The sequence below is a fragment of the Vespa crabro genome, chromosome 13, assembly GCF_910589235.1.
Source record: "Vespa crabro chromosome 13, iyVesCrab1.2, whole genome shotgun sequence".
Classification (NCBI taxonomy): domain Eukaryota; kingdom Metazoa; phylum Arthropoda; class Insecta; order Hymenoptera; family Vespidae; genus Vespa; species Vespa crabro.
The window spans coordinates 4008740-4026877 of record NC_060967.1 but is presented as its reverse complement, the minus strand read 5'-3'; the positions used below and the strand labels follow the sequence as shown (position 1 = coordinate 4026877).

Below are 18138 nucleotides of genomic sequence, written 5' to 3'. Positions count from 1 at the left end.
ACAGTAGGAAGGCAAGTACTTTTTATTTAACCGGCTCTCTTGCAATCGTTTTAGAAAATTAGATAAATAAAATGATTTACATACGTACGTATATACACATATATGCATAATAAAAAGTTTAAGTTCTGCATATGAAATTACGTATGCGTAAATTTTTGTTATCTAGCTTGCTAAATTTGAACGCTGCTTAGATCGAAGATGAATTAATGACATAATAAGAAATATTTTTGTCTAATGAATTGCTTTTAATTTCTTCTTGTTATATTCGAGTAATATGTCAGAGTAATTGTAGAAAAGTAGCACATGTAATTACGCGCAACCTATAGGTACACACAATAAGTATGATGTCACCGGTTTACGATCAGAATTTGGTACACGTGAATGCGTGATGCGCATAAGAATTTCCTTACACGACGTGGCGGCAATTCTGTCTAACGATTTGGTAGCTCGATTCTTCTCCATATCCGGCCATAGACGGTCACATATGAGTCTGTAGCGCGCAACTTGTTCCTTAGTAGCGGAAGTCACGAAGTGTTGGAGACTACTGGCAACGATACTCGAAGAATTCATGCACGCATGCACGCACGCACGCACGCACGCATATGACAATGTATCTTTTTCTCTTTCTCTCTCTCTCTCTCTCTCTCTCTCTCTCTCTCTCTCTCTATCTATCTATCTTTATCGATGCATTTCTTTCTCTTTTTTTATTCACTCTCCAAATGTGGTCTTTGGAAGTGAAAGCGACAAAACAGTCATCTTCCGTTTGGGTTGCGTCTATCTTCTATTCAATTTTCCTGACGAAAAGAGGATACTGATATATTTCAGTTGTAATTTATAGATCAGCATTCATAACATATCAGAAAAGATCATAATATGATTAAGGATTTATTCTCGTGAATAAAAAAGCATAGGAAAAACGAGGTCCGTTAGGACCCAAACGATCTATTCCAACCAATGAAGTGAAGAAACACGGAACTTCATCCCCTCTCGACATACATCAGCATCGTTCTCCTCTTACATGCGCCCCTTGCTTTACGTCTTTGAAGGTAAGAACTTGACGCTTTCAGTTCTTTGGCGAACCTCGAGCTTCGTGGAGGTGTCTTTGAAAATAAGCTTACCGTACTTACAATTATCCCAACAGTTTCACTTGTAATTACTGTATCTGTGAATTTCAAAGCATTTTTATTAATAATCTTTTCACGATCATAAAGTTTTATCCCTTGTGATTTATTCGTTGTTCCAAAATCTGATGCGGTGATAAATGTTTCTAAAAATGTGGATTTGTCGTGAATAGTCTTTACCGAGGAATTTAAATATTAAGCTGCTATAATGTTAAGTATCTTTTAACAATTTCTAGATTAAAAATCAAATTTTTAATCTTGAAGCATCTTGTTAAAAGTAAATAAAAATTGGGCGCCTGGAAGGCAAGATGTCGGCATAGCTGATGAATTTCGATATTCGGCTGTGTCACATCCAGCCAGCCAGCCGAACGTTCAGATATCGTCATAAAATTCACTAATAATGTGTTTACGTATTTGAAGATAGAAGCACTCCGAAGATAGAAGAAAAGCAAATGTTTTAAAATATAAGTAAGAAATATGTAAAAACGTATGTTTTCATTACCGTTTTCAGTTATAAATAATACCTATAAATAGTACCTATATCATTCGTTTATATCTATAAAAACATAATAGGAGCATTAATAATAATCAAATTATATCAGTTGTATTAAAGAAAAATGGAATTACCTTATTATCAATAATAACGTTAGCAGGGTTAATTTTTGTCCTTTATACAAAAATCTCGTACTTCTAAACGGAAATTTTTCTTTCGTTCTTCTACTTGCATCTATAAAAGTAAATATAATATATAAAGTTGAGATTTATATATAATCATAGGCACAAAATAGAGCTTTTATAATAATAATTATGATATACGAAATACTAATTCTATTATTAATGTGTAGCAAATCACCATTCTTTTTATATAATACTTTGATTTTTCTAGAGAGATAATTATATTTACAACAATAATAATATTTTACAATATGTTTTAGGTACATACTGTGCTAGATTCAAGATACACCACAATTTGTTTCATAAATATTTTCTAAATGTTCTATCTTATGAAATTGAAGCAATTTTCCATTAAACAGTAGATTATATAACCCGTCTGAATTGAGTAAATTATTAAAGAATACATTCTGCTCTTTCATTATTATATGTTTATTATATATTTCATTATATATACAAAAATTGTATAATTGATTTTATAATTATTACATTAATATATATATTAAGTATTTTTCTGCCAAACACTTCATAGCTAGTGTAAATTTTGTATCTACTGTATTTCGTATCTAATGTTTTTAATTAGTATCTACTTGTAGAGATGCTCCTCATAATTATCTATGTATCTCGATTATGTTGTAAAGAAATTCAGCTGTGAAAATACTTTATGCTGTTAGTTATTTTTTGTTATGTCATTTATAATTATAAATTCTCTAAAAATGTCTGTTATAATTATCATTCAGCTACAATTCACGAAATATCACAACATTGTTTATAAATATTAGGAAGCAATAAATATTAATAGGTCTCTTATAAGATAGAGAATAGATAAGATTTATTTTCCTTGATTGATTCCTTACTTTCACGAATAACAACAAAAAAATGTTGTCGAAGATAAATATTTCCCATTCAAGATATTATATATATGATTTTTTGATTCACATGATGTAGAAGTTTACAAAATCTTTTTTGACATTAATTAGCTTACGAATAGTTGCCGTGACGTATTAATCTAAATATATATCACTGATTAAATGTATATAATTTACACAATTTCCAGAAATAAATTAAGAAAATTTAGATGCTTGAAATATTCTATGGACTATTAGGTTTAATATGAATCTATAAAAGTTAAAAAGGAGATATTAATAATTTAAAAATAAATTATTTAAATTTATTTGTCAATAAATATATAAACATTCTGTACACATATATATATATATATATATATATATATATATGAATATTTATATGAATATATATGAATATATATATATATATATATATATATGAATATTTATAAATGCTGTCAATTTCTCGTGAAATATCTCAAATTTCTAATAGGAACGCAGAACCATAATGGAGGTCGATCGCTAACTCAGATATTATTGCCTGCCACGCTAGATGGCATAAACCGCACCGTTAAATTTGTTCAGTATAGAAATATTATCTGCATTGATAAAGTAAGAATAATAATAAAAATTGACATATTTAAATATTCCTTAAGTTCTACAGATTCGTTGGAATAATATGATATCATAAAAGTTTATAATTGTACCTAATAATTAACTATTTCATAAGTAATCATCGGGACGTATTAATCTAGATACATATCATTGATTAAGATATAATTTATTTAATTTCCAAGAATAAATCGTAAATATTTAGATACTAGAAATGTTTTATGGACTCTCAGGAATCATATAAGTCCATAAAAGTTAATAAAGAAGTCTTAATAATAGAGAAAATAATTATCAAAGTTTAACGTATATATCAACATCTTCTGCATACTCTGTGTATATATGTATACACATATATGTATACATATGTATACATGTATACACACATATATATATATATATACACACACACACACACAAAAGCACGTACTACACATGCATAACAGCTAAAATTAGATATCATATTGCCGCAAAAATTTCAGATTCTTAATAGGAACATAGGACGATAGTGGAGGTTGATCTCTAAATGAAATGCTATTGGCTGTCACGCTATATGGAAAAAATCCCAGCGCCAAATTTGAACTAGTGTCGTAAGAATAGCTACATTCGTGAATAATAATGTGGTTATTAATGTCATTATTAATTTTTATATAATGTCACAATTAGTTAATATAAACTCTTCGATTATTTTATATCATTTTAGATACGATATAGACTATTTTTACCAATGAAATGTTTTATATATTGCCTATTTTACCTTCTATGATCATCTATTTGTCAGATATTAAAGATATTAAATATAATGTCATAATAAAGAATCATTAAAATATTTTATAATTATTTTCTGTAGCATTTCATTTAGTGTTATTATTTTCTAGTACCCCTCTGTGGTAGTTTTCCTATGATGTAATGTCTAAGCATCTGTTAATAAAACCAGCTTTCAAGTTGAGGGAATTTAATTGGGTATAAAATGGAATTACGCTTTACTATCGATATTTCAAAATTTTAAAAACTTTAAATCTTATCGTTCTAAATAATATTTTTATGTCGCGGGTCTTCTGAGCTATTAAATTTACGTAACAGTTAGAAAATGTCCTTATTGTCGTATCCTGTGACGTTGCCCATTAAGTACACGACATACTTTGTCAGAAATTTTGCATCGTTTTGCATATTACTTGCATATATTGTTACAAGAAATTTACACAATTTAATTTACACAATCTCCAGGAATACATTATAAACATTTAAATGCTTGAAATTTTCTATAGACTCATATTATTTTATAGGCTCAGGAATAATATGAGATCAAGAATAATATATTTTATATATATATAAAAGTTATCAAGAATTATTAATAATTGAGAAATGAATTATTTAAATATATCTTATATATAAACAATCTGTATATCTTTATCTATACGTATATGTATATATACGAGTACTTACAATTATCCGTTAATTTCTCGCCAAAATCTCAAATTTCTAATATGAACAGAAAGATAGTAGAGATCGATCGCTAAATCAGATGCTATTGGCTATTAAAATTGGTTACAAATTACTGGTGACATCTAGCATGAAAACCGATACCAAATAATTATTTTTAAAAATCTTTTATATTTCTATCGCCATCTAGCGTGTGTAGTGGTACTAAATAATTATTGTAAGAAACCTTTAATATCCCTAGAGGCATCTAGTGCGGAGACTGGTACTAAATAATTATTTTAACAACCTTTTATGTCTCTGGCGTCATCTAATGTTACAGTCTGAATTATATTCTCCCGCTTTTTGTACAAAAACCTCCACTATTGTCATGTGGTCCTGTTATAAAACATGCATTTTTGCGACAATATCTCGACCGATTTTAAACAGCCTAAAAAATATATATTATAAATATACATACTGGCTATTTAAAAAAATACATTATACTTCATAATTATAGAAGTTTTATTTTATAATATAAAGTGTCATTATATATGTATATATATATATATATAAGAATATAATATAATACTAATATACAATAATTATAAAATATTTAAACAATAGTACATTCGTTAAATATTAAAAAGACGGAAATGCGCGAGATACTTAAATAATTTTAACATAAAATTTCAATACTTAAAAATTATAATTTCGGGGTAATTGGCCTTGTGAAATATAAACATAAACGGTCTTTCTATTAAGCTTGTTCACAACCTTTCCTTCAAAGCATGTGCGACTTCAGTACAGGTATGACAAAATACGAAATATGAGACAAACGGAGAACACTAGCCTCATCGTACTACTATCTATCGGTGTGTAAGCTTGCGTTGGTATTTCTCTCTACATGCATAACAATTGGTTTCGTGTGAGTAGGGTAAGAGGTTTAGTAAACTGTGAACTCACACTTTTCAATCTCTCATAAATATATCTTTCTTTGATGATAGCATGCATCTCATAGTGATCCGTGCTAGATATAACGTCTATATGCATTTATTTTACGATAAATGCATAGAAAATAATAAATATAATTGACACATATAAGAATTAGTATATAAATCTGCAACAAAAAATAAGAATTTGTCGAATATTTTCTTAAAAATTATTAGTGAATACTTATATATTATTTTAATACAAATTAAAAATTTTACCAATTTTAATAGCCAATAGCATCTGATTTAGCGATCGATCTCTACTATCTTTCTGTTCATATTAGAAATTTGAGATTTTGGCGAGAAATTAACGGATAATTGTAAGTACTCGTATATATACATATACGTATAGATAAAGATATACAGATTGTTTATATATAAGATATATTTAAATAATTCATTTCTCAATTATTAATAATTCTTGATAACTTTTATATATATATAAAATATATTATTCTTGATCTCATATTATTCCTGAGCCTATAAAATAATATGAGTCTATAGAAAATTTCAAGCATTTAAATGTTTATAATGTATTCCTGGAGATTGTGTAAATTAAATTGTGTAAATTTCTTGTAACAATATATGCAAGTAATATGCAAAACGATGCAAAATTTCTGACAAAGTATGTCGTGTACTTAATGGGCAACGTCACAGGATACGACAATAAGGACATTTTCTAACTGTTACGTAAATTTAATAGCTCAGAAGACCCGCGACATAAAAATATTATTTAGAACGATAAGATTTAAAGTTTTTAAAATTTTGAAATATCGATAGTAAAGCGTAATTCCATTTTATACCCAATTAAATTCCCTCAACTTGAAAGCTGGTTTTATTAACAGATGCTTAGACATTACATCATAGGAAAACTACCACAGAGGGGTACTAGAAAATAATAACACTAAATGAAATGCTACAGAAAATAATTATAAAATATTTTAATGATTCTTTATTATGACATTATATTTAATATCTTTAATATCTGACAAATAGATGATCATAGAAGGTAAAATAGGCAATATATAAAACATTTCATTGGTAAAAATAGTCTATATCGTATCTAAAATGATATAAAATAATCGAAGAGTTTATATTAACTAATTGTGACATTATATAAAAATTAATAATGACATTAATAACCACATTATTATTCACGAATGTAGCTATTCTTACGACACTAGTTCAAATTTGGCGCTGGGATTTTTTCCATATAGCGTGACAGCCAATAGCATTTCATTTAGAGATCAACCTCCACTATCGTCCTATGTTCCTATTAAGAATCTGAAATTTTTGCGGCAATATGATATCTAATTTTAGCTGTTATGCATGTGTAGTACGTGCTTTTGTGTGTGTGTGTGTGTATATATATATATATATGTGTGTATACATGTATACATATGTATACATATATGTGTATACATATATACACAGAGTATGCAGAAGATGTTGATATATACGTTAAACTTTGATAATTATTTTCTCTATTATTAAGACTTCTTTATTAACTTTTATGGACTTATATGATTCCTGAGAGTCCATAAAACATTTCTAGTATCTAAATATTTACGATTTATTCTTGGAAATTAAATAAATTATATCTTAATCAATGATATGTATCTAGATTAATACGTCCCGATGATTACTTATGAAATAGTTAATTATTAGGTACAATTATAAACTTTTATGATATCATATTATTCCAACGAATCTGTAGAACTTAAGGAATATTTAAATATGTCAATTTTTATTATTATTCTTACTTTATCAATGCAGATAATATTTCTATACTGAACAAATTTAACGGTGCGGTTTATGCCATCTAGCGTGGCAGGCAATAATATCTGAGTTAGCGATCGACCTCCATTATGGTTCTGCGTTCCTATTAGAAATTTGAGATATTTCACGAGAAATTGACGGCACTTGTAAATATTCATGCATACACATACACTGTAATCTTGTAATAATATATTTTTTAATCATCAACTATTGCTTATTAACTTCTGCGTTTTTATATTATTCCTGAGAATCTGCGAAACACTGAATTTTTCTAAAAGATTTAATAAAATTTCATTTTATCAGAATATTTCTTAATGTTCCATATAATAAATATTGAGAATTTCTTTTATTTTTTTCGTTTATTAATTTTATATTTGTTGCGTAATTAGAAGATTACATATGATTTGAAAGAATCGGCATATGTTTTGTAGATATTTTAAAGAATAAAATGTATCGTTAGAAAACAGTTATATTTATTCATAATTCAGTAGATAAAATGCTACACTCGTTTATACGTATACCTTGATATGTTTTATTACTTGTTATTTTGTTATAGTAGATGAAGAAGTGATTATATCTATTTTGTCGGTTTGTTTCAAAGTTGGCGATTTAAACGTATTTTTCGGGAATTGTTCAATTGACTTTTTTCGTTTAATAGTAAGCTTGACGTGTAATTAGCATATTTTAATAGATAATTAGTATATTCTTTTTTATGTCCACTCTTATCCAATACTTTAATTGTTTTTTTAAAACACGTTTTCTAATCGTGCCTTATACGTAAATCAAAGCATTTTCAATGATATAAAACGAAACGATTTAGATAGATCCGAACGATCGATATTCCTTGCGTTATAAAAGTATGTCAAATTTAAATCTAGGAAATAAAGTGAGCTAATGGTTGAATTTTAAGTTATATTCCTTTACACGGATCTCACAAATATTCAACTTATATCACAGTTAAGTTGCGGAAAATTTAAGTAGATAATGTTCAAGAGTAAGTTCATTTTTAAGAGAAAAAAAGAAATCTCAATTTTAATAGTATCACGGAAGAAAAACAAATGAACCATTTGTAATAATAATGAATTTTTGTGATTAACAGTACTATTGCGACAAACATCGCGCCATTAGATAACCTCTCTTATTGGCTTGCGAGCAGAGCAGTCGCAGATCGAACGTGTATTTAATAAACCAATGGCCATCGCGTTTTAAGAAGAAACATACATTATCGACTGTTAAGGAGAACATTCGCAATTGTAAAACTTGAGGAAAAAGTGGCGCTGATAACGCCACTTTCGGGCGAAACTAACATTCGATTGATAATCATGAAGAACGTATAATTACTGATTGATCGAATCGTTGGCAAGTGGCGCTAAGACCATCATTTGTATTCGTTCGATCGACGCCTAAATTCCAAAGAAAAGTAATTAAGAGTACGGCGACGTAGTTGCATCTGAATTACATCTTCATTGCGTCTGGATTTCTGACAAGAAGATGCTATTTGAGAAAGAACGCCTGGGAAGAGTTAGGTGTGGAGTATATTCCACATCGTGAAAAGAGAAAAAAACGTTGGAAAGGTTTTAGTTTAGCTGTCTTCCCCCACCTCCCGACTCCACTCGATTTGGCACGAAAAGAAGGAAGGTACCCGCAGTGCGGATGTCGCGCGACTGAGATTCGCAGAGGAGGAGAGAACGTACGCCTTGTTCTTCGTGTAATACGAATAAAAGAAATCTAATTGTTCGTACGAAACGTGCATGTAGAGAGAGAGAGAGAGAGAGAGAGAGAGAGGGTGCGTGCCAAATGTGATCTTGTATGTAAGTGCGTGTGAGATTGCATGCAATGCCACGATTCATACACGACTATATCAAATACACAAGTATTGTCATCCTTGTCGTCGTAAACACGAGGAACGTTTTTGCGTTTTTGCTTTTTCATAAGCAAGCCATTTTCTAACCGGAAATATCAAAAAAACATTTTCGACACGAACGAAGTTCGTATGAGAAGTGTAATTGTCGTATGAATGTCGTATGAATAATCGTGTAAACGGAAAAATGCCAGCGTCTCGTGGAGGCATGGTGCATGGTGTTATGCCACCGCACTACCTCCACGAGCTGCCGGCACAAGACGAGGAACGGCTCGAAAAAATATTCCAAAAGCTCGATCTCGATGGAAACGGCAGAATCGACGTACACGATCTTTCCAAAGCACTTCACGAGGTCGGCGTACACAAGCAATATGCTGAGGTAATCGTTTTTTTTTCAATCTGAATTCAAATCAACAATTTTGTTGACTTTCCACGAGTTTACAAACGTTACTTTATCCTCATCTATTTGATAATATTTATTTAATATCATCCAGCTTGCATTTTCCTTAATACCGGCATTATTTCCTTATCGTAACTGCATCGCAAGGGAAGTAGGTCAAGCGCGTCTTTTGACACGCACACGTATGAATATGAGTACGTGTTTGTTGTACATACATTTACAATATACAATGTAGATAAACTCGATAGTCTAGCATTTTATGTAATATTCTTTTTGTATGGTTTTACCGAGGAAAGATAAAATAAGAATTAATTTTTATACTATTATGTCAATGTGTCAAAGTCACGTATAACCAAAAATTTTACTCAACTGATTAATCTTATGTTTTGAAAAAATACGAGTTGTCGGTCTCAGGTAAATCATAGACAAGTATGAAACTATTTTGAAGAAAATAGTCCTATTCTGCTACTTCCATATCGGCATACAAAAGTATTTTCGTTTAATTGACGTTGTATAGATGATATATGTACATATATGGTTATTTTTTCTTTTTAGAAATTTCTTGCTAGATCGGATAGTACAAAAAGTGGTGACATCAGCTTGGCAGAATTTATACATTATGTTCGCGAACATGAGAAAAATCTTCGTCTTCAATTTTCTGATCTTGATAAGAATAGAGATGGTAAGTTTATTACGTGATCGATCATATATTAGAGTTTAAAAACATATAATTATTTATATTTATATAACAATCTTTTTTGTTTTAATAATCGTTGTTAAAAACAATATATATATTCTCAAAATTTCACCAATCGTTTATTTCCTTTTATGGGTTTTTCCTTCTTATTTTATCAATCTGCAATTCCCTTGCGAAAGAAAAGATTATTTTATTGGTAAGCATTAATTTCTAGATACTTGCTCGATCGTTAAATGATTTTTTATCAAATATACCCAATGCTTTGATTTATTTGAAAATCGATATATAAAATACCATTAATGAAATTATACTATTGGACTAATATATGCTATTTTAAAAGCAAAATTCTTTATTGATTCTTGTAATTATTCGTCTTATTCATAGGCAAGATCGATCTTGAAGAGTTGATAAGAGCATTTAAGGACTTAGGAATAGAAATGGATCGCGGTGAGGCAACCAAGTTATTACAACGGTAAGATATTGAGTGATTTTTCAAACTTAATATTACAACAATATGATCTGATTTATCGCGAAATTTTGGACTCAATAATTTTTTTTTCTTTCCTTTCTTTCCAATTATTTCGCAGAATGGACAAAGATGGAAGCCTCAATATAAGTTTCAATGAGTGGCGAGATTTTCTGTTGTATGCACCGAGCGCGAACATCCATGAACTTATACAGTATTGGCGACATTCGACTGTAAGTATCCAATGATCAATCTCGTATTTCGAAATTGAAGAAGCAAATAAATTGCATTGTACATATGTATATTATTACGATTCATCGATAGAGCGCTTTCGAGAGCGTCATGTTCGCGCGTACATCGACGACACATAATAATCGTCGTTTCAACCAATGGAAAGTCAACGTGGCAGTGGGAATAGAGTTTAACGTGTACCATGAAGCACTATCGTCCGCAATTTAAACCGCTGATTCGACGGCGAAGAAGGCTCGTCCGAGGCTGTGACGTAGACGTCATTCAATATGACCTTCGTGATTTCCAGCTGTTTCTTTCTCCCTTCCTCTTTCTCTTTCTCTTGACCGTTTTTCATACACGATGGATGAATACACAGCATTTGCGCAAAAATTCTCTTCTTTCCTTCCTTACGTGTCATATACTTACTTTTTTCTCATCGGGTCATTAAACGTTTCGATTAATTCGTATACTTGAGTTCGTTGAACTTTTAGTATTATACGATCAAGAACACAATATTGATTTTTTTATGCTTGAAAAGAATTATAACAAATGTTTCTTTGAAAATATTGGATTACTAGTTCGGGATGTCAAGATGATTCGAAAAAAGATTTCATGCATTGTTCATGAACTTTGAGCGCAGCTGATTAAAACGTATTACAAAAATAAAAATTCATTGCCATTTATTTTTCAATGCGAAGCGATACGCGTTTTTTCATCGGAATAAATACTTCGGTGATCAAAAGTTGTTGATAATATTACATGATCTTTAAAAACAGTAGTCGTCCTTCTATTTTTCCAGTAATAATGGTGACACAAAGGTCATTTCATTATAGGAAAAAAATGTCTGAATCGCGTATAATTAATCTACAATATTGTCTACGTGACGATAGACTCAATGCGGAATATCACGTCAAAAACGTGTACCCTTAAAAAGATTCTATGTTATGTTGTTCAACAAAAAGGAATCATAACGTATTGTCCGATGAATGAAATTAAAACTGAGGTAGAAATAGAGAATAATATTCGATGCTTTTAACGGTCGGTTAAATATCAATGATCATCGTAAAATAATCGGATCACTCTTTGGTTAATTTCTTGATGATAATAATTTTAGACCGAATTTTCTAATTTTTAATATTATTCGATTCGAATTTTCTATATTGTAAGAAAACAGATAGAAACGATATCTTTATAGAGCGATGAAATCTTTCTTATCATTTCGTCAGTCCTTTATAAAACCGCCGAGGTCATCACTTTGCATCGTCTCCGACGGCAAGTGCCGTATTCGCATATTACTCTAACATAATTATCAGTTCTAATCAATTTTTATCTTATTATCCAAAATATTAAGAATTTTATCCTTTGTTAACTTTATATTAAGGAGAGTTATATAAACTCTTCCTTGTCTTGCTTAGGAACATTTAATAAAAATATGTATATACATCGTGTGTACATCTGTTTCTTGCAGGTAGCTGGAAAGATGCAGCTGTGTTAGATGGCTAATGACCATCCACGAACACGGTGCGAGTAAAGTTTAATCTAATTTTATTACAGTCTACCTGAAATAAAATGACAACTTTTTTAAGGATTGAACTTTCTTTAGAAATACTTTAGAAAACAAGAAAATAATTCGGTAAATTCCGTTTTGTTTTACAGATCACAGTCGCGGAAAACTCATATAAGAAGATTTAAGAATGCTCTTGCAACGTAATAAATTGAAAAGATTTGTAGATGGATAAATTACTTGATTCCCCGCTAACATCGTTCGCATCGATTCCACTAGAGTCGCTAGATCCAATCGTCGTCTGTCTAGGGAAAAAACGAAACTCAAAGTTTGTCTCGCTTATAATACCCGACCAAATGGCATTTCATTCCAACATTTTCGTAGATATAAGTGGCGAGGGAAATGTGCGACGTTGTTTAATCTCTTTTAGTACCTGTGGCTACGTCGGTAGTTGGTAGAAAAGAGTAGGGATGACCGATTGAGCGTAGTAGGAATTTCCCTGAAAAGTTTTCAATTCTGTAACTAAGCCCCAGTCGCGAGATTATATTCTGAGTTGTTGGCTCGTCGGATTTTCAGGCGGGACTCACACTTGTCGTTTTCTCTCCATCGATCTATGCTGGATGTATCATTTATATTCGGCACAAAAAAAAATTGTACAAGTAGGATCAAAAATTAAAAGAGTAAATTAATGTTTATTTAAATGCAGCTAGTCTTACAAAGAATAGAAAAGTGCGACACTTGGATTTCACTTTTTTTCGTTCATTTTCTTCGTTTCGTTCGTTGCAAGATTTTCTCACATGAGACCTAAAGATTATCGCAAGGGATTCGTCATGTTAAGACAAGAGAGTATACCGTCCAACTGTCAAGTCTGCGAGGAATTTCTTCAAGGCTATCATGAGCTCTTACAACGAGTGAGTGTTTCTGCTTTGTATAATAGTAACGTACTTGCATACTTGGATAGATGAGAACGATTTGTCGAAGAATCTAAATTTCTGTGGCGTCGCGTAAATGTAGAAGTCTGTGAAAGCCTCATAGTGTTCTTACTCCTCCTCCTCTTTTTTTTTATTTTATTATTTTTTTTTGTGATCGACATACATCTCCGTGAACAAGCACATGATTCTAAAAGTTTTTCTCTAGAACTAAGAGTACTTCGGTCTCTTTTTTTCTCCCAGCAATCGAAGATAGCAAAGAAGAATCAATATTATGTAAAAATCTTTAATATATATATTACATTGTAACAACAAATGGCAAGATGCACAATATGTGGATCTGGGCCTGTGTAATTCTTTCTTCCGCTTTTTTTTAAATTCACCGTCAAGAACGATCTTGCGAATATAAGATTGCCAATATTCCGTTTCTTAAGGACAGGAATGTCCAGAGTCAATTGATCCTTATCCCCACTCTTTTTGTTTCCCCTTAACGGATTCTTCTTCCCGTTGTTTTTCTCTACAAGTACTCTCCAACGTTTGTTAACCGTTGTTCTTTTATATTAAAAAGCATAGCTATCATATTCAAGACTAACCAATCACTTCTAGATTATTCTGTACGGATAGGCATAGCTAACATGCGTATTAAATTATACTTTGGTTATTGATAGGCAGGTAATATCGTTATCCGACACTTCATCTCGATTTTCTTTGAATATTATTACATGTTTACGATTTTGTTTTGTTTTTGTTTATTATTATTATTATTTTTTTTCTTTTTTGTTTTTTTTGAATGTGATAAAAACGATTTCTTTCAAGCTTTTTATTCATTGTTCATCGTATGCAAGACTTATATTCTTTAAAGTCAATTTTTAATTCGTATATTTTCTTTTTTTTTTTTTTGCCAAGTTGATTTGAAATAATCTCTTGGGTTGCGTCTCATGATCAGGAGTGAAAAAGGATCTGTAGATATATTAGCAAAGATAGATGACAAGATAGGTAGATAATATATGTGCGTGCGTGCGTGTGTGTGTTTGTGTTTAAAATATATACACATTTTACACATACACACAGACACACACACATATAAAAAGAGAAACGAATTGGACGTTAGTTGAATAGGAAGATACAAACCGACATTGGGCGTAGTATCAAATAATTCTTTTTTGGCTACTCGCCCATTAGCATCATGAAAGATTTGATTTTCGGGCTCCGTTCTTTTCAGACGTCCTTTAAATGCACTTTGAGCTACTCCAAATCTCAGGAGATTTGATTCCCTTTCGTTTCTAATAATAACAAAGAGAGGAAAGAAGAAAAAGAAAGACACTATGGAGAATCTTGATAATTTGGATAGCGATATTTTGCTCGAGTTTTACATAAAGTTAAGTACCCCCATTGATTGTGAGTGTGTATTCTCATTGATTAATAAGGAAAGATTAGGAAGTAAAATAATTTTTTGTTAATTATCTCATTTATTTCCTTTTATATCCAAGAGGAAATAAATTTTATCATAAGCTCTAGTATTTTTGTTAATTGCAAACGATAGATGAATAAATGTCGTCTAATATTTGTGTGTGGGTGGACGTGTACGTGGAAAAAAAGTCGAATCACGTGGTCATAAGCAGGCGCGCGTGCACTTGGATCAACAGTGAAGATCGTTTAAAATATTTGCATCTCGTCTAGACTTGACAAATCCTCGTATTTACATTGGAAAAGGAATCATTTTCCTTACTCGCTAATTGCAGAATTCTAGCTATTCATCTGGACATTTATCGAACCAACTTATTTTGCGCATATAAATAATTTGTAAAAATTTCTAAATAAAAATGTCAATTTATTCGAATATAAAAAAAAGAATAATATATTATGTGTGTGGATAAATTCGTAAATTTATGTTGGTTTTAAAAGTGTTTATTAATCACTTAAATGAGGGAACTCTTTGTAAATGTCAAATTCCGCATAAGCTACTACTATTTTTTTGCCATTTCGAACATGGATACGATAAAATATTTACTTGACCAAAGTCTAATCGAAGCTGTCGCTTGCTTATGCCTCTTAGCAATTTAGAAATATTTAACAGGATGGAAGTAGAAATGAAGAGAGATTTCACGAATCGAATTTATACGCTTAGTGCGATAAACGTAACTACATCGCGTTATCACGAAATCCAAAACACTTATCATAATTTCGTTGCTAAACAATAGAGAAGACATATATTGTCGTGTGTGATTTAACAAATTTTTTCTTCACGATTTACATGATTTTCCGTGTACAACCATCGCAAATAATCATTTTAGTTGATTCATTAAATATTTATCATGCTATAGATAATTAAAAAGATGTATTTAAGATATATATATACATGTTCGATTATCGAATTCTTGAATTTTACAGTACATGGATATTGGAGAGGATATAGGAGTTCCTGACGATTTCACGAACAGTGAAATGGTGTCAGGAATGTGGTGGCGACATTTGTTAGCGGGTGGTATAGCTGGTGGAGTTTCACGAACATGCACAGCACCTTTGGATAGAATCAAAGTTTACCTGCAGGTAAATTCGGATATCTCGCTATTTTTACATTATTTTCAAGCGAAGTGCCCTTTTAAGTAATGCTCATTTCTTATAAATCAAATGTAATGATAAATCCCTATTATTTCAGGTTCATGGAACGCGACATTGTAACATTTCCAGCTGCTTCAGGTACATGTTACGTGAAGGTGGAATTACAAGCTTGTGGAGAGGGAATGGTATAAATGTACTTAAAATCGGACCAGAGACTGCCCTAAAGTTCATGGCCTACGAACAAATAAAGAGAGCTATCAAAGGCAACGACACTAGAGAACTTGGACTCTATGAGAGATTCATGGCTGGATCTATGGCCGGTGGTATTAGTCAGTCGGCAATATATCCTCTAGAGGTACAGAAACAACATTTGTCTTCTTTATAACTTTTGTAATGTTGCATTAATCCAAATTGCTAAATAACGATAAGTAATTGAAACAATTATTTATGGTTATGTTTCCAGGTACTCAAGACTAGATTGGCTCTTCGTAAAACGGGGGAATTCTCGAGCATAATTGATGCAGCGAAAAAGATATATAAGCAAGGTGGTTGGAAATCTTTTTATAGAGGCTACATTCCCAATTTAATAGGGATTCTTCCGTATGCTGGAATTGATTTGGCTGTGTACGAAGTAAGCACATTTTTTTATCGATAGGAGGACCTAATTTATTTGTTAGACTTTTTCTATTTGGCATGGGTTTGATGGTAATAATGATATCAATGTTCCATTACAGACACTAAAAAATAGTTATTTACGAACGCATAAGAAAGACGAGCAACCAGCTTTTTGGTTACTTTTGTTATGTGGTACGGCTTCAAGCACTGCAGGTCAAGTGTGTTCGTATCCGTTAGCTCTAGTCAGAACTAAATTGCAAGCCGAAATATCAACGGGGAGTGACGCGAATACAATGATTGGTGTTTTCAAAGACATTCTCAAAAGAGAAGGTATTCGCGGTTTGTATCGAGGAATAACTCCAAATTTTCTTAAGGTACATCCTTATTCATTACACGTTTTTTACGAAGATCATAAAATAGTTCATATATTATCATTATTTTATAAATTTGTATATATTGTATATATTTCCTATTTTAGGTAGCTCCAGCCGTATCAATTAGTTATGTAGTATACGAGCATTTCAGACAGGCACTGGGTGTTAACATGACGTGATAAAAATATATACACTAGGAGATATTAATTTAATTAAATTATTCCCCAATTATAATCGTGTAAGAGATATTACGGTAAAAGTTCAAATGGTCAAATGGATTTGCATGTGTGCAATTTACCGTTATCGGTCTCTTTCTCTCTCTCTTTTTCTCTCTCTCTCTCTCTCTCATACACTCTACTCTCTCTCACTCTTACTATAGCATTGCTTATTTATTGCGAACTCGAAGCTTTCTCCGTTACATAGATTATTTAATAATTATGAAAAAAAAGGTTATGAAAGAAAAGAAAAGACAAAGAAAAAATTAAACGTTCATCGGACAGAAGTGATGGAAAAAAAGAAAAAAATAGACGATACAAGTGAAAATGCTGTATTGCAATGATGCGTTTGCAAAGCGTTATTTAACTTATACAAAGGGGCAAGTAAGATACTTTTTTATTTTGTTTTATAATAAATTTGCTTTTTTGTCAAGGAAAAGTCTTCAAAAAATAATATATTTATACAGTCCACAACTTTCATTCAAAAGGAAAAATGAAAAACAGTACAAAATGTTCTGTTTGTGTGAAAGTACTAATATAATATAATAATTAATTGACTTTTGACATTTTGGAAAAATTTATTATATTTTAAGCATTTATAAATGTTGGCATCATGTGTTGATACTATGAAAAGTCAATTCCCTTTATGTACATGTTTATTTCTATTGATTATCTTTCCTTTCCTTTCCTTTCCTTTTCTTTCCTTTCCTTTCCTTTCCTTTCCTTTCCTTTTCTTTCCTTTCCTTTCCTTTCCTTTCCTTTCCTTTCCTTTCCTTTTATTTACTTTATTTTATTATTTTTTTTTATTTTTTTTTTATTTTTTTTTATTTTTTTTTAATAAAAT

General features: G+C 30.7%; 1 protein-coding gene across 5 annotated transcripts; it reads left to right on the top strand.

Annotated features, from left to right (window-relative positions):
* Window positions 1-8729: 8729 nt before the first annotated feature.
* Window positions 8730-17286, top strand: LOC124428535 (calcium-binding mitochondrial carrier protein SCaMC-2-B). Of its 5 annotated transcripts, none has more exons than XM_046972699.1 (9): window positions 8730-9680; window positions 10257-10383; window positions 10783-10870; window positions 10986-11097; window positions 15920-16078; window positions 16188-16445; window positions 16554-16721; window positions 16825-17079; window positions 17184-17286. In XM_046972699.1, exons 1-9 carry the CDS (start codon window positions 9465-9467, stop codon window positions 17256-17258), a joined length of 1458 nt encoding a protein of 485 aa, XP_046828655.1. In that variant the 5' UTR covers window positions 8730-9464; the 3' UTR covers window positions 17259-17286. The 5 variants fall into 5 exon arrangements, with proteins under 5 accessions (XP_046828655.1, XP_046828656.1, XP_046828657.1 ...); XM_046972700.1 differs by having other exon boundaries at window positions 8731-9130; XM_046972701.1 differs by having other exon boundaries at window positions 8731-9148.
* The last annotated feature ends 852 nt before the right edge of the window (window positions 17287-18138 follow it).

Excerpts from the sequence above, each read along its gene's own strand:
- LOC124428535 (XM_046972699.1), top strand. The coding sequence starts at position 9,465 with ATGAATAATCGTGTAAACGGAAAAATGCCAGCGTCTCGTGGAGGCATG. Across the intron at positions 10,871-10,985 it reads GCAACCAAGTTATTACAACG|AATGGACAAAGATGGAAGCC; the intron begins GTAAGATATTGA and ends ATTATTTCGCAG. Across the intron at positions 16,079-16,187 it reads GAATCAAAGTTTACCTGCAG|GTTCATGGAACGCGACATTG; the intron begins GTAAATTCGGAT and ends CTATTATTTCAG.